Source organism: Toxorhynchites rutilus, chromosome 1 (assembly GCF_029784135.1).
Source record: "Toxorhynchites rutilus septentrionalis strain SRP chromosome 1, ASM2978413v1, whole genome shotgun sequence".
In the NCBI taxonomy this organism is placed as follows: Eukaryota; Metazoa; Arthropoda; class Insecta; order Diptera; family Culicidae; genus Toxorhynchites; species Toxorhynchites rutilus.
In genome coordinates this window covers 80,063,459-80,088,358 of record NC_073744.1, presented here as the reverse complement: position 1 = coordinate 80,088,358, position 24,900 = coordinate 80,063,459, and the positions used below count along the sequence as shown (strand labels likewise).

Sequence of the window (24,900 nt, the reverse complement as noted above, 5' to 3'; positions counted from 1 at the left end):
TTTAAAATGCAAATTTACAACCTAATGAAAATATTCAAAAATGGCTCTAAGATTATGTGATATGGAAGAAAATTACCAACTTTCACGAAAATCTGAGAATTACAATATCGGTTTGACATGGAATGGCTATGTAAGAAATTCCAAAGGAAATCGTCCTAAAATGCAGGTTTTAAAACATGTATTTTTGATTCAAATGAAAGTTTTGTTTGGATTGGAGGAAATATGAGTTTTCCACAGCAATTGTGAGTTTTTGACTCAAGCGTAACTTTTCAAAAGGGCGTATCGACTTTAGTAACAGAAATCTGTGATAATCTATATCTCAAAAACTATGACTCGTACCGAAATAGTGTCTTAGAAAGAGTTATAGAGTATCGATGTTTATACGTGAAAAAAAAAAATACACTGAGGAAAAAAAATGGTACTCTTTTATTATTTGCGAAAAAAAACTTTAATTTGCAATATCTACAACGTATATTTTTGATTTTTTTTTCATTTTTTCATATAAAATAGAAGTCATGTAAAAAATTGAAAAAAAAACTAGTCCAAGATGGAAAAACTATTTTTGACAAACTTTGTAGAACATCGAATTTTTATGAATTTTCGAAACTTCGAATTATTTTTGTATGTTAACAATCAATTTTAGCCTCAAATTATGAATCCTTATATGCTTTAAAACAAATAAGCTCGTTATCAATCTCCTTCTAAATGCAGCCATTCTCAAGATAATTCAAAAAATATTTCTTATTTACATATTGTCTTTTTTATATAGTAAATAGGCCCTTTTAATATGTTTGTCGTGTCATACCGTCATGTTTAGGAAACTTTATGAATTTGCTTATAATTTCCAACAACTTTTCCAAATACATTATTATGGTAAAACTATATGTTTAGGAGTTACGTTGAAAAACATTTGAAGACATGTGGGTTAATGCAAAACGTAGCGATATTAAAAAATCTTTTTTTTACTCCTAATACAAACTTTCAACATATTATTCGTGTTGCACAGTCAAAACACGAACAGTTTTCAAAGTGGAATTGTGTTCGGGCGGTTTAGAAAACACAGCGACAAAAATGGATTGCTTACAAAAAACGCTTTAATCTCAATTTGTGATAAATGGATGTTCGCTATATTTTTCTCTTCTATCGAATGTACTTATAGTTGAGACGTTTTCACTTCGTGTCTGGTTTCGTTCTGATGCGCTGCAATCAATGTTCGGCACCCAGCGAAAGGGTGACTTATCTTCGGAAAGATGTTAATGGTGCTGCTGTTGCTGTTGTTGTTGCTGCTGCTACTGTTGCCTCTTGCTTCGGTTGTCATCGTATATCGGTGATTGCATGAATATGCGTGAGTCACGCGCTCGGCTGATGGAAAATATGTTTGTGTGTGGCTCCGACGGGCGCAACAAAAATACAAATACCATTCTTCCGTTGAAGATTGAACAAATTGAAATCCCAACAACACAAATACACCTCGTTGATTCAACCGAACGTTATGGGTACAAAACAATTAACTTGTTTACGTTATGCCTAGATTGTACCTGAAGTCAGGTATCTTTAAGGTACCTCTGTATATGTATATAAAGTTACTCAGATTCAAACATCGTTCATCAGCCGAACAATCTTCCTTGTAGATTGAATAACAGTATAGTACAATGGACTGCAACAAAATCGTTTGGCATGTGAAGGTTTTAGGGAGCACGAAACGTTTCTATGGTGAGTAGACACTCCTTCCCCCTCTCTAAGGGGGGGCTGCCATACAAATGAAACACAAACTTCTGCATAACTCGGGAACTAATCGAGCAAATGGAGCCATGTTTGGAATGTGAGAGTTTTTGGGGACGAGAAATGTTTCTATGATAGTATGACACCCTCCCTCCTCTGGAATGGAGAGGGGGTCCCATAAAAATGTTACACATATTTCAACCAAACATAATCCAATCAAACATGACAATTGAAAAATTTCGAAAAACTCTGAAGGAAAATGGGAAAATTTAGAAGATTCAATTCCCATATGTTCTACAATTACATAGTGACAAGCGTTGTTAGTCCATTTAATGTTTGTGCTAACGAAACTGATTTGCAGGTGATGAAACGCACTCCTATATCTTCTTCTATCTATACAAATAAAAATGGACCGATATGGATTGATAAGCGCAAAACTCGAGGGAGAAATTGTCCGGTTTAGGGCTGTATATTTTCAGTATCAAACATTTATTTCATGTTACGGAGAAATATGTTATTTGCCAATGGTTGAAAAATCTTGAACGAGAATTGTGTCTGAAAATATTCTGATATTGACGAGTTTAGATAGAAGTGCTAGAAATTTTATAGTAAAATGTAATTTTTAAGGGTCGATTAGAATATCAATCAATGAACAGTACTGCGATTGGACCCATGAGCGTTCGCTTAGCAAGAAAACGTGAATGTTTGAAAGTATTGGTAACAAAAATTAAATTTTGGACGGGACGAAGTTTGCCGGGCAGCTAGTTTACTAGGAAAAAAGACAATAAATAACATTTTTTTAATTATCTCGAGAATGGCTGCATTTAGAAGGAGATTGATAATAAACTTTTTTGTTTTGAATCATACCAGGATTCATAATTTGTGGCTAAAATTGATTGCTAACATACAAAAATTCGAAGTTTCGAAAATTCATAAAAATTCGATGTTCCACAAGGTTCGTCAGAAATAGTTTTACCATCTTGAATTTTTTTTCAAATTTTCCACATGACTTCTATTTTATAGGAAAAAAAAAGAAAAACAAATTGAAGAAATATACGTTTTAGGTATTGAAAATTAATGTTTTTTTGTAAAAGAAGAAAGTACTAATTTTTTTTTCTCTGTGTAATTTTTTTTTCAAACATACTCTATAATTCTGCCTGAGATACTAGTTCGGTACAAGTCATGGTTTTTGGATATAGATTATCAAAGATTTCTCTTACTGAAATCGATACGCCCTTTTGAAAGGTTACGCTTGAGTCAAAAAATTCCCAATTTCTGTGGAAAACTCATATTTCCTCCAACTCAAACGGAATACAGGGAAACTTCGATATAACGTACCCTCGATATAACGTCACTCGATATAACGTACATTTTACCTCGATATAACGTACACATTTCCAAAGTGTAAAGGAAAATTTGTTTCAATATTTTTTTTTCTGATAGAACAATGAATTATCTGTATTGTGATGCTAAAACAAGTTTTGTACCTTCAATCAATCCCGAAATACAGCTGGTTTTGTGATTCCGGATTCTAAATGAATCAAGTTTTAATCAACAGTACGAAGGGGAACATCATGAGGAAGACTGGCTTCGTCTTCTGATTGAAGTTATTCATTAACTTTACTAAAACAGCAACACAATAATGTATTATAGACTACGTTTGTGTGTACTTTATTATGCTTCGATATAACGTACAATTCGATACAACGTACAATTTTGAAAGTTAAATGTACGTTATATCGAAGTTTACCTGTACAAACTTTCATTCGAATCAAAAATACTCATGTTTTCTCATTTGTCGATTTCATTTAGAATTGCACATATATTAAAGGGCTAATGGATGTATGAGAGAAAAGTGACCTTCGAGTTTTCAAACGGAACTTTTATCAAAATGTTGGTTCCCACGAAAATTAACCCTTTGCAAAATATAAACCCAATCGGACTTCATTCATTTGTGTTGCACAGCCGTCATAGTTCGAGTTTTTCAAAAACCGGAAAACCAGCCAAGGTGGATGCCAAATATTATCAAATTGCACGAAACGAGATCTACTGTCAGCTCGAAAACAAATTGTTTGTCAAAAATCGACTCTCTGGGATTGAGAGTTCGTTTTTTTACGGAGTACGAGGCAAAACGTATGGATTGAGGTTCGAATGAGCATGGTCATCTCGATTTTTCATACGGGACTTTCAGCGAAATTTCGATTTGCACGATAGAATACCTTATACAAAATCTTAGCTCAATCGGACTTTATTTACCGGTGTCGCAATCGTCAAAATTTGTTTTTTCAAAAATCGAAAAATAACTCATGAAATTGTGGTTTCAAAAAAATTTTTTTTTCGATGGCAAATGTTATAAAATTACGAGAAACATCGAGAGTTACTGTTATTTAAAAATAGTTTCTGTCAAGAATCGAGTTTTCAGACGGAAAAATACCGAGTGCCAAAAATTGTTTTTTTAGTATGACAGTAAATCTCGATTTTTCATGCTGCATATATATATATTTTTTGAAAACCCCGATTTCAAAAAATCCTAATTTTGACGTTTGCGACACCAGCAAATAAAGCCCGAAAAATCGAAATGACCATTTTCATTGGCACACTGAACCATACGTTCTGTCTGGTATTTCGAAAAAACCGAGAGAGTCGATTTTTAACAGTTTTTTTTCTAGATGACAGTAGATATCGACGTTTCATGCAATTTGAAGACAATTGGTATCAATTTTTTCTAAACCCCGATTTCCCCGATAAAAAAATAGATGGTGGGGTCCAAAACACTTGGATTGTGCGTATATAAAAAAACGATTCGCACACGGTTAGCCTTAAAAAAAGCTGTTGACTGCTAGCGTGCTGTAGCGAGGCTAGTCACAGATACCATACCGATTCTACTGCCGCCCGGTGCAAGGGCGGAACTTAAGTTGCATTTTTTCTCTGTTTAACTTCTGTACATCAGTGATCTACACTGAGCACATGAGGACATTGTGTATATTCTGGGAACGCATCCGCTTAGCTACGAGTGGTTTCGTAGTGGCATTTGTATATGAAAATTTTGGAATACATTCTTCCACTAATCGCTGTCTGAAGTGTTACTAACCTCGAATTCCTAATTTATACCCTTTTCTCTCTTTTTCTTGATGCAACGGGACATCGAGGAAAGAAATCATACCATGTAAGCTAACGCCCGAATTGCATGGAAGAATACTACTCGTTGCGTGATAGAAAAGAATGTGATAATGTGAGAAAAATCGAAAAAACTACTTCGTTTGCATTGTTTACTTCTTTTACTATTTTCACTAGATATGTCTTAGCTTGAGCTTGAGCTTGGGTAGACTGTACAATTTGTAGTTGCTCTCCGCGATTGAGCTGAACCAACCAAATTGCAATTTTCACTAGATATGTCTTAGGCAAAAAATGGATGGGAATACTTTCTATTATTTTGTGTATTTGGAATAAAAATCCGCCAAAATTTAAGTGATATTAGTGTTTAAAATCTTCCACTTTTCCACCTAAAACATTGAAATGAGCCCCTATATTGAAAAGTTTGGCACAGCTCTACGTTAAAACGTAGTTTTTAAATACTGGGCCATGATTTTAACAAGGATTAAAGAACATAGCATAAGAATATCGTAACAAATTGGTTTAAGAGTAACAATGATAATATAAGTTAATTTTACGCAGGAACCTTTTTCTGTTTCCGTATATTAGACGAACCGGCCAAATTGACAATTTGAAAAAAATAACCACCGATATTCATGAGATCCCACAGCCAGACACCTCTTTTCAAACAACAAACCATTTTTGCTCTCACTTCCAGGTCGCCTACAGGGCTCCAGTGTATCGCCATCCAGTTTCCCCAGCCAAGCTAGTCCACAAGGTAAGTTGTGCAAAAAAAATGGATTCTTTTCACCAACCATCCAAACGTGACAGATACAGTATAGACCATAAGCGCACATACCCACTCTTTCTGTTACACACTTATGTGACCCATGTCGTTTTATTCAGCGAAGGGGGAGAGAAAAAAAACATCACAATCGCAAATTCCAACCGAGCAGCCTCCGCAAGGAAACTTTGCAAACACGCCGGACACGCGGCCTGGTTCAAGCTTCCTTATTCCGAGGTTCGCATTCTTGTTCGAGCCATCGTCCAAAGAACTGAGCCGCGGAGAACTACAACTTCTGGTGAAAGTCCGGTCCGGGAAGTGGAGGGGACTTTCTGTCTGTGCTGCATTTCATCGATTTCCCCGCACCGGAGTCAGACTGTCTCTTCGAGTGGTTTGGAGCGATGCCAAGCCCGTTTGCTGGTATCCGACCCCAAAAGGAAATGCATTTTCTTGTCCCGTTTCGAGTTCATCTCCGGGAGTCAATTAAGGAATGCGGGCTGCTCCGGGATAAAAGAGTTCACTGGTTCTGAGGTTTTAAACGAAGCATTCATTGGGTTTCGAAGAGTTAATTATGAAATGTTTTCATACTCTCTCCACCTTCCAAATCGTCAATATTTCACTAACGAAGTGATCCAATATAAATCAATATTGACGCCTCGATTCGCCTCCCATTCGTTCCAAAACTCTATCGGTGAAAATGTATCCAATGTAAGCATGCCTTATCGAACACATAAAAAATGCGCATAACTGAGCTACTGCTGGTGAGCGGAAATCAATCGGTTGCTCTGGTTCCATACCGAATTCGATTCAGTCGAGATTGGATGGCTTCGAACTAAGATAGCGCCGCGTAGAGACTGCGACAGAAGGATTTTGTTGAATGTGCGCCATCGATCCCCGAAGCAATTGGGACATATAAATAAATGTGTAAAAAATCATCACCTTTCTAGTACATTTCCAATGGTACTAAATATTTTTCCTCCGGTCTCTTACGACGTTAAAAGTAAACGTCTCTATCGGGAGGCAATGATTGGTCTTCGGGTATGACAGATGTGCCGTCGCAGCATCGCAATATGTGTACACTCAGTTTTTTTTTTACGCGGGGGATACGTACCTCGCAAAAAAACCGCGTAAAAAAAACCGCGTAAAAAAAACCGCATTAATTGGATAATCCGCGTAAAAAAAACCATGTCACCTAATGATATATATCAAATGGGACTATCCTTACGTAGAACGGAAGTAAAAAGTTGATTGTTACTCGCTTCCGAAAACGCGTAGTTTTTTCCTGCAATTTCGTTGGTTACTGGTAGCTATAGTTCGGTTTTCCTCACGAATGAGGATATCTGCTGTTGCTAGAAGATTCCTTTGTGATGTGTACACTCTACTGCCGAGGCACGTGCAGTACCACTGTTGGACCGTCCAAAGCTAAGTAGACAGGGAAATCGCTGCCCGTAAAAACCCCGCTCCGTTGTACAGCCCGCTAAGCTACCCGTTACCTAACACCTAAAATCTACTAATTACCGTAATATGCTCTGAGGAAACATAAGAGAAAAATGTGAGCTGAGGGGGAGATGTGATATTGCACCGGTCTTTTTTACGCGGGTACCGCGTAAAAAAAACCGCGTTAATTGGAAAATCCGCGTACAAAATAACACAAACACAAAAAACACAAAATAAGTAAGTAAAATATTCTAATACTCGAAAGTTGTAGCTTCAAAATGATGCGCCTTCCATCGATTTGCGTTGATTTTTCACGAAGATACAGCATGTCAAAAATCACTTAAAATTTCCGACTTCGCACTCTGTTCCTCTAATTTTTTTGTCGAGTGTATATAAATGGATTTCTGTCTGTCTGTCTGTCTGATTTTTGTGGACTCGGAAACTACTCAACCAATCAACATTACAATTGGTATGTAGGGTTTTTGGGGCCGGGGAGGTTTTCATGATAGTTTGAGACCCCTCCCCTCTCTCTAAGAGAGGGCTGCCATACAAATGAAACACAAATTTCTGTCCAGTTTTTGTTTACATCTAAAAAAACGCATCTAAGCCTGACGATTGGAGTTCTACCTATTTCTTTAAATTACCGAATGGAATGTTTAAACTTATTATCCATTTTTCGACGATTTTAGCTTTAACGTATGCATTAAAGAAATGTACTAATTTCGGATGGCGACGGAAAAAAAACTTCAAGAGATAATTCAATAGAACGAATTTTCCTTAAATCTTACGTTCATTAAGCCTTCAACAAAAATGGGTCAACGCTGTTGATTCGCAGCAGCAGCACAATCAAGCAACTTGATGATTTTCTTATACTCCCAGCTCCAAATGGTGAAGAACAATCTGACAAAATGGACATTTTTGTGCGGAACCGTCAGACGAGGCCGGTCACGCCTGAGCAGGCAAGGAGTAGCTGAAGGTGCTGGTAAAAAACTTTTTTTCCGGCAAAGTGCTATGTTTTTGTTCATAATGAAAGACGAGCCGTACTTGACGCTAGAATTCAACGAAACGCAGGCGACTGGATCCTTACGTTCCCCACCAAGGAGGTAAGCGATGACATCAAATATATCTCCCACAGTTCTCGAAGAAGGTCATTCTCTGGCAGACGAGAAGGGAATGTCCGAGCCGCTCTTCTTTCGAGTCTTGAGGTGAACGGGGAGATATACAGTGCGAAATGCCGCCTTCATCAAGAAGTATCTCGCAAAGGCGATGTGGTCTTCAGACCGAAACTAGCAGCATCCCATTATGCCAAAATATCACTGGAGAATGGATTGGCTGAATAACGAAGACCGCCAACCTTCCCATCATCCCCCAGCTGCGACCGATAGAATTTTTTTTGGGTGAACCTCAAACGGAAGATTTCCTCCAATAATTTCACAACCAAAACAGAAAGACAGCTGACCGCCAGAGTCACAAAAAGGTTAAAGAACATGCCGACATCCATCTTTTCATCGGCCATGGCTGAGGTTCCGATCAACTTCTCTAAGGGAGGCCCCTGTCTGAAAGGTCGGAAAATAATAAATTTTCGTGGATTTTTTTCGGATGTTACGAATAAAGTGAAGTGTTCGTGTATTTTGGTTATTGTTCAAGGTATATTTGAAGATGTATTTTCCACTGTTTGAGTGCACGAACAATAATTATGACGCTGTTGACAGCTGGATGCGTAGATGCTGTCGGAAAATCGGTAATTCCAAAAATTGCCAAAACGGCGGCTATTTTTGTTAAAAATTAATTATTTTCCATAAAAAATCTCTAAATAGCGATTTTTAAAAAATCGAAAAAATGATAGATCAAAAAACGGCTATGTAACGACTTAGATAATTCATTTTTACATGCTGATAAAAAATTTCAGCCATGACTTCATAGTTTTGGTTGTAACTTTCCAACGAAATTAAATATCAAAAATCCTTTTAAAACAACATTCCTGAGGGCATAAGCTTCCCATAAATGCAAAAAAAAACAAAAAATCATTTTTTTAGAATTTCCAGACCGGGGTCCCCCCTTAAGACCGCCCGGCACTTCATTCACGATACTTCATCAAACAACTCTGCCTTTTCCTTTCCAGCATACACTAGTTCTCTCTGCTTATTGAACACGTTGAACCTCGACCGACCTAGGGGGCCGAAAATTTTCGTCTGACTCACGTCGATCCACTGTCGGTGCGATGAAACCAGCTCAACGTGTTATTTTTCGAATGTATTGGAAGTGCTCTTGAACAGTCTGTCGAATAATTTTTTTAAGGGCCGTCCATTTAAGAAAATCAACATGATGCAATTGTAATACTGAAATAAATTGATATCGCGATTTTCGCTTCTTTTGCCAGATGCGGGACGTTTCGCAGGACGTAATCTAACGCGGGCACTTTGATAAAATGTGGGACGTCTGTTCAGTTTACTCTAATACACAGTAAGTAAGGCAACCTTAAGAAGGGATCCAATCTCTCACAAAGGAAAAGGAAAAGGAGAAAATAAGGATATAAGAACAATCACACACGAAGACGGATAGCTTTAAGGAAAACATATATTTGGGACATGTAATCAAGATCCAACCGAGCCAACACGTTTCTTACTGGCACCATGGGCTGCCTTCCTCGGACCCGAAGGGTGTCTTCTAAATTCGATCTGGCGACAAGATACATCTCGCACGACCAAACAACGTGCTCGATGTCGTGGTATCCTTGGCCACAAACACAAAGATTGATGTACGCAAGATTGATACGAAAGAGTAGCGCGTCTAACGAACAGTGATTGGACATGAGTCGTGAGAAGGTGCGAATAAAGTCCCGACTCAAGTCCAGACTATTGAATCATAGTTTGAGGCTAACCTTAGGGATAATCGAGTGGAGCCACCGGCCCGATTCATCTTCGTTCCATTTGCGTTGCCAGTTAACTATGGTATTTTTGCGGACTAAAGAATAAAATTCATTGAAGGCTATTTGACGCTGATAAATATCGTCTTCAATTGCACCTACCTTTGCTAATGAGTCAGCCCTCTCATTACCCGGAATTGAGCAATGTGAAGGGACCAGACAAAGGTACTGACATAACAGCATCTGGAAGAAGCACTCAAAATTTCTCGTAATCCCTCAAGGAAGTACGGCGAGTGTTTTTCCGGCCTCATTGAACGGATAGCTTCGACAGAGCTAAGACTATCCGTTACAATGTAATAGTGTTCAACAGGTCGTAAGGCGACGCTGTCCAGCGCCCAGTGTATTGCTGCCAATTCAGCAATATACACTGAGCAAGGATACTGAAGACTGTGTGAGGTGCTAAAAAGTACGTTGAACACTCCAAATCCTGTGGGCTAATTCATAGAGGACTCTTCAGTAAAGTACATATTATCACAATTGATATCCCCATACTTTGCATCAAAGATCGTTGGAATGATCCTCGATGTATATCCTGCTTTATGGACAGATGAAAATGCACAGAGGAATTGATGTAGTCAGGAAAACAAACACGGTCGTTAATATACGAAGAAGGATCAACCTGCATGGAGATGAATTCATGATATGGACTCATGAACCCAGATTGAAAATTTAGCTCGATCAGCTGGTCAAAATTTCCGATCACCAATGGGTGCATAACCGTACACCGGATGAGGAACCGAAGGAAACGTTCTAATCTTATTTACAATTCAATTTTACTTTACGTCAAATGTTAAGTTTTTTCGATTCTTAACGCTAGAATTATATTATTTGAACTTTTTTTTCATTAAAATAAAATTAAAAAATTACACAGACTACAACATTTATTTCATTCAAGTACATGCAAAAGGCAAAAAATCAAGATCAATGCATGAGTCTTCAATGAACATACTTCTTGTATCCTGCTTTATTTTTATATTTTTTTAAGGTTTTCCATATTCAGTCTATTGAAACCGGCGAAGAATTTCAATATTTCGAATAAACGTTTCCTGATTTTTCGATACCTTCGTTTCTCAGCAACGGGTAGCAGGAATCTAAAGTCACAAAGTAATGAAAGATTTCAGCATATGAGTAATCTCTCTTGGGTGAAATTCTCGATATTAAAAGAAATTTAAAAGACGGCTTAGCGACTCTCACCTACGAGAATTGCTAAATCACGTATCGAAAAAGACAGGTTGAAAAATGGAAGTGTAAAAAAGTATACTACGAACAAATGTTGTACAGTACGAATCAATCCAATATGTGGAAAAAATTAAGTTCTATTCTACTCCCAAACTAGCGTTGGCTTAGAAAACACCTTCCAACTTCATTTTATGATGAAGTGTAATATTACCATGCTTCTTTATAATAGCGCTGGCAGCTATATGGATAGCTGGTCGTGTAAAGTAACTTTGCAATCCAGCCGGCCTTGGTTCGATCCCCATTGACGTCGTATGGACTTTTTTTTTGCACAATCCCAAATGAAAAGAGAAAAGAAAACAGAAAGAGATGTCTGTTCGCATACATACAAACCATTTTTAAGCTTTTAAAACAGTCATTATTTGCGCATTTGACTCTCATGCACAGGAAATGGCATCTTTTCTGCCAAAGATAAAATGTTTTCTGCCAACGCTAGTTTGGGTGTATTTTTCGAACATTGGTACTCAGTTGTCCAGCGCAATCCCTAAAAATTATGACAATATTTCTCTTATGAATGCGATCCTGATAACATTCCAGTAAGTGCCATAAAAGGGAGTTAGCTGCATTTTCAATTATTTGTTCAGACATATTCAATAAAATGCTGTCTACGGGGATTTATCCAAGTTGCCTGAAAGTAGCTAGAGTTGTGCCAATTTTTAAATCCGATAATTCTACGAATCCGAGCGCCATTTCAACCTATTTCAACACTATCTGTAGTAAATAAAATAATTGAAAAATTGCTTGTGAAGAGATTTCTTGAATTTCTGAATAGAAACCATGTTTTCTACGAGCTTCAATATGGATTCAGGCGTGGTTGTAGCACTACAACTGCCATCACTGAACTTGTGGATGAAATAATTGAAGGAGCCGATCGTAAAATGATTGTTGGAGCACTGTTTCTAGATATCAAGAAGGTTTTTGATACAATTGATCACAAAATATTATTTAAAAAAGCTAAATATTTATGGTATCCGAGACAAAGCCAACGAAGTTATCTCTCTGTAAATCTGTATGAAATCCAACAAATCTGTAATCTGTAACTACAGATTCTTGATTTCAAAAATCTGGAAAATCTGTATAAATACAGATTATTCTGTAGATATGGTAACCCTGGTGGAAAATCTTCACCGGATGACCATGCTCATTCCGTATGGTACACACTGAGCGCGAAGTTAAAAATGCGGTCCTATTTTTTTCTGAAAGGACTAAATATACGAAATTTGAGCAAAACAGGGCGTTTTTTCAATAGATCCTTTTTTTCATGTGAATGCTGTCTGAAAAAGAGTCCTATGACTAGCGCGAAGATACATTTCGCACCGCAGACAAAATCCCGCCTCCCAAATATGGTTGCCTATAAAAACGAGCCACGCACATATTTCACTCATTACAACAGCAGAAACCGTCATAAGGGAACTATCAAATCTAAGCCTCTACGGATCTCACAACCCCGAGCGCACAACGGTTGGTTTATTAAATTAATCCTGACAGCTTAATTTTTCATACGATCGCAAAAAGCACGGCCCCAACCCAAAGAGTCGCCTCGCACCCCAGAAAAGCAGCTAACTTCACCAAACACAACACCGATGTGTGTTGTTTCTGCTAGAAAAAGTAAAAATTCCGATCCACTGTAAATGCCAGACCATTTCCAGCGGCGAACCCCTGAGCATTTGTGGTCATTTTAGGGAGCGGTTACGAAATGTGTTTATGCACACCGACAACCGAGTCGGCCCGGGGTGGCGACACGTTAGTGACAAAATCAAAGCCTTTTTCCACCTGCCCCGATGGATGTGTTTGCGCGTTCGATTCGTGGATGCAACTCTCACTTCGGTGGCACCCCGAAAAAGTAAAGTTGTCAACTCAATCCGAGCCGTTTTGAGGCTGGGAAGGAAAAAACGCCTTCCTTGGGTGCTATGAGGTACACTGTGAAAATTAAAAAAAAAAAAAAAAGATGTCGGTAGGTGAGATATTTTCGGTATACTCAAATTGAGTCTATGCAGCATAACGGAAGCTGCTGACAAAAAAATAGCTTGAAAACATTTTTTTTTTTACAACCGTGTCATCTCCAAAAACCTTACCGGGCTCCAACGTACACCTACTCCGAATCGACAAATATCCACGTTTCACGGCGCAACAGCTGTCGCAAACCAAGCCTTGGGGTGGACTTTCGTATGTAATTAATAATCGTGAAATTATTCCAAATATGTGTAAAGCGCGGCGAGGCGACCGATCGCCGGAGCCACAGTTGGCAGTGCCCAAAGAGATCGATCGATGTCAATTTTCACGCAAAAAGTGTCCGCTTACGGGCGAGAGGTGTCTACGAATCCACGAAGGGAAAATCAACCCACGGGGCCTCTCAGCCGTTGTGATTCGAAATCTCGTCAGCCGGATCTCGAGCCGAGAAGGTGAGAAATATATGGCTCTGGTTAGAAAACATGTCGATGACGACAGACGAGGCCACGAGGGGTGGAAAACAGAAAAATGTCCGATATTATTATGCCCTGTAACGAGTCGCGATGGCCATAGTTACGAATTAATTCGAGTGAGGGCCCCTTATGGTTCGTGTTTGATCATTCAACGACGACGACGACTCTCGGAAGGGTTCACTTTATTTACGACATTTTTTCGCACATTTATCAGTGCTTTTTGGGTGCGAGAGCAGCAAGGCAACGTCGCTTTTATTTTCATCTGGATACTTTTGACAGATTTTCACTTGGTTTTGGAATGTCAGAGGACGACCAGTCATAGGCTGGCTGGAGGTATTTCCACGTAGGGGTAGTGGGGGCAAATTGGTCATGGGGAGCAAAGTGGTCACCTGCTTGTTTGGTAGTATAACTATTTACTATAGATGCCATATTGATAGTCACCTTATGTTTGAAGAATTTAATGACTACTTTGAATTTTTATAGTAAAAGCCGTTTGCTATCTTGAACAACAATGAGGTGAACTATAATATTCTTCGAGGAACGGTAATTGAAACGGTATGTGGACGCTGAAAATGGACATATTCCTTAGGGTGACCACTATGCCCCCCACTTCCCCTATCTTACCAGCACGGGTTGTTGAGCCTGTCATAATCGTCGTACCATTCCCCCAATTGCTTTTCGGTTGGTAGTCAGCGGTAGTCAGCGAGAGCGTCGATTTCAATTAGTTATATAATGTTCCCCTGAAAATCCCTTCCATATTAAACACATTTACCCGGAAGTTGTTGAGCCGAATGAAATATTCATCCGAAATGAACAGAAGCAAACTAATTCCGAGAACAAATAGAATATGATTTTTGTCAAATATTCCAATAATACAAAAGACCCACGAAAAAAATACAGACAAAACTGTTGTTGTGCAATTTTTCATTCTGTTCTCAAGTCTTACTCAAAATTTGAATTTAATTACTGCTGCTGAACATTACGACTTAGGTTCCGGCATCGTAGAGAAATTCCAATAACATTATTTTCACTATAAAAAATGGTTATATTTTGAGAACGGTTCGTCCTATAATAGAACGTTATATATAGTTTTCCATGCATAATCGCATGTAGATTCCATTTCCTATGTTATTTTTCTCAAATGGTTACGATTTCACAAAGTATCGAAACTTCAAAAATTCATATCTCCATTTTGGTGAGTTTACCAAGGCACCACTGCACATTATACTTTGATTTTTTTTTATAGGAAAGCCCTTCCATCCTATAAAAATACGTTTTGAGATAGACAAGTTTTTATTTTTAAATTCAAATTTTAGTAAGATTTTAAACAGCGTATTTAAAATGTTATTCTTCTTACATGTTTATTTTCCAACAACTCTGTCAAACATCATACTTTAATCAGACATCAGGATTTCGAGTTACGATTTTTTGAAAGAATTTTAATGTTTAATGAAGAATTTTAATTAAAATTTTCAATTATAATTTACGATTGTGAATCCACTCTTCCAAAAAATCTGTCGTAATTTACTATGTTCATATGATAATGAAAATTGTGATTTTAGTTAGCTTCCATCATGTGTATCAAGTTTGAACAAAATCGAGAGAATTTTCGGTTGAATTGGCGTGGAATGGCTCAATATATCTTTAGATAAAATATTTGAGAATATTACACGCATATAGTGCAATTCCAAATGAAATCGAACTAAAAATACAGATTCGAAAAACTTTTATTTTTGATTCGAAAGAATGTTTGTATTTCATTTGGGTTGGAGGAAATATGAGTTTTCCACAGCATGTGGGAATTTTTTTTACTAAAGTGTAACTTTTGAAAAGGGCGTACCGATTTTAGTAAGAGAAATCTTTTATAATTTATATCTCAAAAACTATGAGTCCTACCGAAATAGTGTCTTAGGAAGAGTTATAGAGTATTGATGTCTAAACGTAAAAACAATAAACACTGAGAAAAAATTAGTACTTTTTTATTAACTAAAAAAATTAATTTTCAATATCTGAACTATATACAGGGAAACTTCGATATAACGTACCTCGTACGTTATATCGTTACGTTATATACGTTAACGTACCAAAGTCCAAAGGAATAATTTTTTGAATATTGTTTTTTCGAAAGAACAATAAATTATCTGTATTTTGGTATTAAAGCTTGATTTGTACTTTTAACCAATCCCGAAGTACAACTGTTTTGTGATTCCGGATTCTAAATGAATCAAATTTTAATCAATACTACGTAGGAAAACATCATGAGAAAGGTTGGTTTCGTCTTCTAGTTGAATTTATTCATTAACCTTACTCTAACAGCAATACAATAAAGTAAGATAATCTACGTTTCTGAGTTCTTTATTATGCTTCGATATAACGTACAATTCGATACAACGTACAATTTTGGAAGCAAAATGTACGTTATATCGAAGTTACCCTGTATATACAGCCATTCCATGCCAAAACGATATAGTGATTCTCAGATTTTCGTGAAAAATGGTAGCTTTGTTCTTTATCGCAAAACATTAGACCCGTATTTTCAGTAGAGTGACCATTTCCATTTTAGGGTTGTCCAAAAAATCTACCTTTTCCTCTTTTTTCCAAAAATGACTTTTTTCAAAAATTCATAACTTTTGAGCTATCAGACCGATTCAGATGATCGACATATCAAATCAAAGCCAATCACCTGGTATTTTTATTATACCTGCAGCAAATTCGAATTCTGCTCTCGTTATTATTGATTGTATTCGTTTTTTATTGTTTTCATAGTCTCGGGACCAAAGGCGCTATATTTTATATAGTTTTTCTGAAAAGCTGAGCATTTTTCACATAACATATGTCGAAACAAGTAAACCGATGGCCCAAAAAAATCATTTTTCAGTTTTTTTTTTCCAAAAATGACTTTTTTCAAAAAGTTATTACTTCTGAACTACTGGACCGATTCAGATGATCGATATATCAGATTGAAGCCAATTAGCTAGCTAGCTTTTTTTGAAAAAATGATACATTTGCCAATTAATTGAATTCTCGCATAGAAATATTGAACGAAGACTGAAAACATGTCAACTTTGAAAAATGATAACTTAAAAACGAAAAATAACACATCTCTGATTTTAGGATATGTTATGTAGAAAAAAACCTCAGCTTTCAAGGAAAAATATAAAAAAATATAGCATCCTTGGTCCCGAAACCATGTAAACTATAAAAAACTTATACAATAAGTAATTACGAAATCAAAATCCATTTTTTTCGCAATTCTAATATTTTTCAAAAAGACTATCTAATTGGCTTTAATTTTATGTGTCGATCATCTGAATCGGTCCAGTAGATCGAAAGTTATGAATATTTGTGTTGGAAAAAAGAGGAAAAAATTGTTTTTTCGAACCATTAACTTTGAAAAATCATAACTACAATAAGGAAAAAGAAAAACGCCTCTCTGGTTTCGACATATGTTATGTGAAAAATCCTCAGCTTCCCAGAAATAAATTCAAAAAATATAGCGCCTTTGGTCCCGAGACTATGAAAACAATAAAAAACGAATACAATCAATAATAACGAGAGCAGAATTCAAATTTTCTGCAGGTATAGTATTTTTTCAAAAAAGAGTGGTGATTGGCTTTATTTTTATTTGTCGATCATCTGAATCGGTCTAGTAGTTCAAAAGTTATGAATTTTAGAAAAAAGTCATTTTTGGAAAATAGATTAGATTTAGATTTTTCGGACAACCTTCAAATTTCCATTTTATGTCACCCTAATGAAAAAATAAAAAAATGCTGGTCAAATGATTTGCGATAAAGAACAAAACTACCAATTTTCTCGAAAATCTGAGAACCACTATACCATTTTTTTGGCATGGCATGGTTTGGCATGGTATGGCTGTATATATATATATATATATATATATATATATATATATATATATATTTTATTTTTTATTTTTTAATATAAAATAGAAGTCATGTAGTGTGTGCACCCGTGGCCGAGTGGTTAGCGTCATAACTAACATGCCGGGTGTTCGGGTTCGATTCCCGTTCTGGTCGGGGGAATTTTTCGTCAAAGAAATTTCCTTTTTGCACTGTGATCACGCGTATTCTAGAGCTTGCCACTCAGAATGCATTCAAGGCGTGTTATTTGGCATAGAAATCTTAACTAAGTACTAATAAAAATGACGCAAGTAATACTACGTTGAGACGGCGAAGTTCCTCTAGGAACGTTAGTGCCATTGAAGAAGAAGAAGAAGTCATGTATAAAATTTAAAAATGGGTACAAGATGGTAAAACTATTTTTGACGGTTTTGTGGAATATCGATTTTTTATGAATCGAAACTTCTAATTTTTGTATGTTAACAATAATTTTTAGCCACAAATTATGAATCCTGATGTGATTTAAAATAAAAAGCTCTTTATCAATCTAGAAGGAGCAGCCATTTTCGAGATATTTGAAATAACATTTCTAATTTATTGTCTTTTTCTATTTTTGTTTTTAGATTCATATGCGTATTGTTAATTTTTTTCATATAAAATAGATGTTATGTAAAAAATTTAAAAAATGAGTACAAGATGGTAAAACTATTTTTGACGAACTTTGTGGAACATTGAATTTTTATTAATTTTCGTAACTCCTAAACATATTATGATATATTTGGAAAAGTTGTTGAAAATTATAAAATTCCATTAACATGGCAGTATAACACGACAAACATATTCAATGAGCCTATTTACTATAAAAAATACAATAAGTTAGAAATATTTTTTCAAATATCTTGAGAATGGCTGCATTTAGAAGGAGATTGGGGCAGAGCTTTTTTGTTTTAAACCACATCAGAATTCATAATGTGTGGCTAAAAATTATTGTTAACATACCAAAATCGAAGTTTCGACAATTCATAAAAATTTTATGTTCCACAAAGTTTGTCAAAAATAGTTTTACCATCTTGTACTCATTTTTTAAATTTTCTGCATGACCTTTATGTTATATGAAAAAATTAATAAAAATCAAAAAATACATATATAAATTAAAATTAAAATTGAAAAAGACAATAAATTGTAAATGTTTTTCAAATATATCGAGAACGGCTGCATTGAGAAGGAGATTGGGGTAGAACATTTTTGGGTCTCCGGTTGACAGCAAGTGTTCTCATCTGGCTATCTAACAGTTCGGCTGAAAAGTTCATAAGGTTGACGTCGAGATGGCGCCTCCTGCAAAAATCTACTTGACTATCACAAAGCAGCATCTTTCAATGTCTTGTCAAAATTTGACAGCACTCGGTTGATTGGTTCATGAGTTACAGCATTGGCCCCCAGTGACTTCTATCTGTTCGCAGACCTGAAGAGAATGCTCGCTGGCAAGAAATTTGAGACCGATGATGAAGTGATTACCGCAACTGAGGCCTAGTTTGGAAAACCGAAAGAGTACTATAAAAATTGTATCGAAAAGCTGCAAGATCGCTATAATCGCTGTATCGCCCTCGAAGTCATATATGTTGCATAATAAAATTGAACTTTGATAAAAAAATAGTTTTACGGTGCTACATTATAAACTTTTCAGCCGAACTATTTATTTTCTTCTTCATTGTTAAAAAATTAAGGGCGAATATTTCAATATATATCACTAGGTACTCGCAAAGACTTCAATTTTTCGTGCGTCGACGCGGAATTGTGCACAATCGATACAATTAACATACCAATAGCTTTGATCAATTAACGCTTCTAATCCCTTTCTTCTTCCGCAGATGATCGCCACCGAGAGCTGGACGACCTGCTGTCCGATATGCTGATGACGGTTCAAGGTATTCCGGACGTCAGCCGCAAGAGCGCCGATCATAATCAACGCACAACAACAACAACCACCACCACCCACAATCACCACCATCATCAGCAGCAGCAGCAGCAGAATCTGAGTGATCACTTCGTAAACACGAACATCGACACGATCAAGCGTTCGCACTCGGCCCAGCTGCAGCCACTCAGAGAGGAACAACGCAAAGATCCCGAGTTACTGCTGTACGAGACGAGCAGCACGACGACCACCCTAACGCCACCACCGAGCGAGAGTGGCCGCGAGACGCCACTGCTGAGCAGCAACTACTCGACGATTCGCGATAAGAGAGAGCTCGGTTGTCTGACGCCGACCGAACGGGAGCTCATCATGAATCTGCAGCACCACCAGCATCACCAGGTTCAGTCTTTCGGATATCACCGTCAGGCGCGGTCCACTACGGGTGCTTCGGAACGGTTCACATCGGACGACGACGACGACGCTTATCGGCAGCAGCAACAGATACCATATCACGCTCGCGAGGACTCACGACCCTTCACCTACGGCAGCATACCGCTCACGGGTACGCCCCAAAATCCGCCCGCCTCCACCATGATCAGGATGCAGTCGGGGCTCTCGAGCCCGTCAATGGTGCGCAAGGCGCTCGGCACGCCAACCTCCGGTCGAAAATCGGCTGGCGGTGGGGGCGGGTCCGTTGGTCCCGCCGTCGGTTGGAACTCGGAATTCGAGGAAATGCTTCGTGAACGGCGCGAGAAAGTGCTCAGTGAAAAGTATACGATCGGTGACCAACAGTCGTCAGCCGGGGGTGGTCTAAGTGATAACAACAACAACAGCCGCGGACTCGGTTACGATACGGTTGATAATAGGAGGGCCTATCAGGGCCAAGGCGGTGGCGCAATCAGAACTATTACGACGACTACGACCACGACCACGGACCAGAGCAACGGTTATCATCCGCACGAACCTCTCAAGCGGTCCAACACGATGGATGGCAGCTTTGGTCGGCAGCAGTTTACCGCCGATGGGTAAGTGTTTTTGAGAATTCCACTTGATACTGAACTGAAATCGGTTGGTGAAAACTATGGGGCATTAACGGAAGGGCCGTGGTGGCGACAGAAGATAACATGTGTTCTAGCGCGTTCCGAGGGATAATTTTTTTACCCCCCTCTTCTCAACGAATCGCGGCAAAAAGTGTGAGACGAGTGGCGGGCAGATTTATCCGCAGGTTGCGGTGTTATGAATTCACCGCAATCAGAAAAAAACGCGATCTGTGTGATTTCTTGGAAGAACTGTTCGGTGGTGGAGAAAAAGTTACGAATATGTATGAGTGTATGTGACTGCAAAATCGAATATCTGTGTTATCGGAACAGTGGATCATGGGATAAATGCGCAAGTCCCCCGCAATATGTAAATATTGTTGGGTGATTCAGTAAGTAAATATCAGCGATATTTTCAACCCACGCTTCTTCAGTGATGCGTTTCGGCCCTAACTTGGAACGTACGGCAGGATCATGTTCCACTTTGTTGCATTTCAAAATTGTCATCTTTAGGTAATTCTGAATCTGGGTCAAATTAAGCTGAAATAAGCTTAGTCTGGTGTTGGTTTCGCAATCGAACTGATATGTCTTGTGTTAGGAAAAGTTGACACATTTAAAATGAATTACAATAAAACATTGTGTCGTGGCATGTTTTCCATCACTAATTTGTTAGTCTACAATTCAATACAATACATATTGACGGGATTGACGGGTTTTCACCCAAAAACTCATGCTTTCAATTTTGATGTTCTCAAATACAAAAAAAAAATCTTTGAAAACCACATATTATATAGAATGAAATTTGTTCTTTCAAATTTCGTCAACAAACATTTTTATGTTTGCCCCAGAAAGAATGACAAACAAATGAAAAGAGCGTATTTTTGGGAAGAAAAATCAATAAGTTTGAGTCAAGTTGAGATATTGACAAGTTCTGCATCGCGAAATGTTTGTATTAGTAAGTTCTAAAAGTCTTTCGAAGACTTTTGTATGTAGAATTTGAAATATAAAAGTTAGAGCAAAAAAACAGTTTTTTTCCCTGGTGGCCCTAACGCAACTTAGAAAAAAAAGCGATATTTCGTAATAACTGTCGAGCTCTCAATGCTAATTTCCATTGTGCAATGGTAATTTCCTGGACCATTGTGCAATGGGTACTAAACAATAACCTTAAATCAACACTATATCCGCATGTAGAACATTTAATAAATGCTTACTAGACTTTATTTGCTCAAATAGGGCGTGTATAATTCAAAAAGGCGAAATAGCGAATTCAATGCCAAATCGACTGGCCATTGCAGTGAAACGGGTGTAAAGACATTGATCTTTTGAGCAACTTTGCATACTTGAAATCTTTAAAAAAGAACTACTACTACTTTTGTAAAACACGTTTTTTTTCTTAATTTTTCTCAAAAAGTTCTAACTCAAAAATTATCATCCTTATAAAATGTTGATCGAAGAATGAAATATAGGAAATTGTTTGAATTTCCATAAAAATACAAAATATTCTTTTTTTAAATTACACTGAAAAAAAGATATTGAAAAATTAGAATTCATTTTCTTAAAAAAAAAATGAGTGGGTTATATCTATGATATAACCGCAAGGTTGACGTGGAACTACCTTAGCTTAGCAATCATTCGTTTGTATTGATTAAATTCTTGATTGAATGAAACAGTTTCCAAATTCAATTGAGTTCAATATATTTGCTCTGTGAGTGAAAAAAATTAACAAATGCCGTGTAAAGTCAATTCATTTATTGTGATTGATTGTTCTTCGTTACAAGTAAATTTAATGACGGACCTTTTACGTTTGGGATGATGACTAGAACAAAATATATGTACGGAAGAATTATCAAACGTTTGAAAACCAGCCTAAGGCTGAAAATCTTTCCAATAAAGACAAAAAAAAATTATCAAACGATTATTTTATTTTACATTTCCCTCTGAAGTTTACATCCCAAAAGTGTACATACTTCTCGAATCTCGAATTTGCTTGAAACTGGGAAGTTCACTCGCTTCTAGTGTCTGCACGATTTTCCCAGGTTCCTAAGTTTAGAAGATCATGTTAGGACAGACATATTCCACTCTGCACAAAGGCAAGCGAGGACAAAAGTACTCGCAGTTTGCATTTATTTGCAGAGCCGATTTCCCCAGAAACCTCGGTTTTGAAGTCTGTTAGGGAAACACATTTCAATCGGAACAAAAATACCCCCGATTTGTATGAATTCGCAATGCCGATTTCCCCACGCTCCATGGATTTGAAGTCTGTGTTAGGGAAACACATTCCAGTCGGAACAAAAATACCCCCGACTTGCATGAATTTGAAATACCGATTTCTCCGGGCACCTTGGTTTAGAAATCTCTATTAGGGAACACATTTCGGTGGGAACAAAAGCTCCCCCTACTTTCGTGTGTTCTTCTTCTTCTTTTTGGCTTTAAGAGGGTTTAAACTTTTCAGTTCACTCGCCTCTAGGCTCTTTCGTGTGTTTGCAATGCCGATTTCGCTGCTTGGTTTTAAAGTCTGTGTTAGGGAACATTTTTCGATGAGAACAAAAGTCCCCCTACTTTCATGTATTTGCAATGCCGATTTCCCCAAGGCTGCTTGGTTTTGATGGCTGTGTTAGGGAAACCGTAAATCGGGCCAATTAAAACGATGCAGTTAGGGCGTTTAGATAACGCCTAATATTTTACAGTTATTCAATTGTTTATCTAATGAAAAACAACATTTTGTTAGTTGCGATAGATGCGTAGAAATATTCCCTATCCAGTGATGCAAACATCTATCCTATCCAGTACGAAATGTTCGAGCTATAAGCATTCGAAATCTTTCATTTTTTCCTGCATGTTCTGTGTTTAGGTTTTCATTTTACCCTCCATATATTCCGGTTAGACGTAGTTCCACGTCAAAACGTATTTTATAGAAAATTTTCTAAATGATTAAGGTACACCGGGGCAAGTTGGAACGGCTTTTTCAAAGTACAGTTTCAAATCTGTCTAATAAAATCATAAGATTATCGATTTCGAATCTGTTAGTAACCTTTAGTAGGTTACTCCGATGATCATCGATGAAAAATAACCGGAAAATGTTTTTTTTTTGAATTAAAAAAAATGAAATGAAACACTGGTGAATTGTAAGTCAAATAAAGTGTCTCTAATCACATTGGCCACATGATGATATGTGCTGGATATTGCCTCGAAAGACTCAAAAAAATTTTGATTTTAATATTTAATTTATTGTTTTTCACTTATTTAGCTAAACTAGTTCAATCATAATTCAATCCAAATCATCGAAAGCAATCAAACAGAAATATACTTCTAACATAGGTAACACAGTAGAACTACTTTTTTTTGCAAAATTCAATTTTATTATTCAACATAATTGCCTTAGAGGGTGATACAGCGATTATAGCGATCTTGAAACATTTCGATACCATTTTTATAGTACTCTTTCCAAAACAGGCCTCAGTTTCGATAATCACTTCATCATCGGTCTGAAATTCCTTGCCAGTGAGCATTCTCTTCAAGTCTACGAACAGAAAATAGGGCCAGATCTAGAGAATACGGTGGATGCGGAAGCAATTCGAAGCCCAATGCATGCAATTTTGTCATCGTTTTCATTGATTTGTGATTTTTTCATTTTTTTCACAATAACAAAAGTTGCTTAACTCTCAATGCTGTAACTCTCGAACCAATCGACTAATTGCTGTCAAATTTTGACACGTATCCATTGAAAGATTGTGCTTTGTGATAGTCAAGTAGATTTTTGCAAGAGGCGTCATCTAGACGTCAACCGTATGAACTTTTCAGTCGAACTGTTAGCCACCGATTTTTTTTGGAAAAATAAATTAATAACACGTAGAGTTAGTAAAACTGATGAGGTAGAGATTTGATTTCGATGATTGTATCCTCAAGGTTGCAATGTTAAATACCAGGAACATTCCCAATCTAACTATTGTATTGGAAGCATTTTCAGGTTGTTATGATGGGTAATGGAAACCTGAATATGCCCTAATATGAAATTGCTCCGCAAAGAAATCACTGAAATCAAAAATCGGTTGCCTGAAAAAGATTGACAGTTCGCTTGCATATTCTTACAATGCCTCACTTTTCCACAACTGTCGAGTGATTTTTTTCTAGATACAGTAGGACCCCGATTATCCACGAAATAGTCGGGCATAGAAAAAAAGATATTTTAGCATAAAAACTATGTTTTATCAATACAGAAATTTTTTAACTATCCATCTGTAAGGTCGTGTACATCAGTGATTAGGTAATGTGAAAGCCATAACCAAAACAAAAGAGCAAGACTCTACCACTCACTGACAAATTTCGGGAAGGTTTATAGAATTACTAGGGAACTTACTATCGCGGATAATCCAGTTCGCGGATAATCGAGTTATATAACAACAACAAAACTATACATCAAAATCGACAAAGCAACAATACGATGATCACAATGTTGAATTCTAAATA

General features: G+C 37.1%; 1 protein-coding gene across 15 annotated transcripts in view; it reads left to right on the top strand.

Moving 5' to 3' along the window:
- Positions 1-24,900, top strand: part of LOC129763045 (tensin-2) — a 518,244-nt gene that overhangs the window by 434,008 nt on the left and 59,336 nt on the right. For all 15 annotated transcript variants that reach the window (XM_055761768.1, XM_055761769.1, XM_055761774.1 and 12 more), the window contains 2 exons: positions 5,534-5,593; positions 19,350-20,421. In XM_055761768.1, coding sequence (XP_055617743.1) covers positions 5,534-5,593; positions 19,350-20,421 — 1,132 coding nt within the window. The remainder of the gene's footprint in view (positions 1-5,533; positions 5,594-19,349; positions 20,422-24,900) is intronic.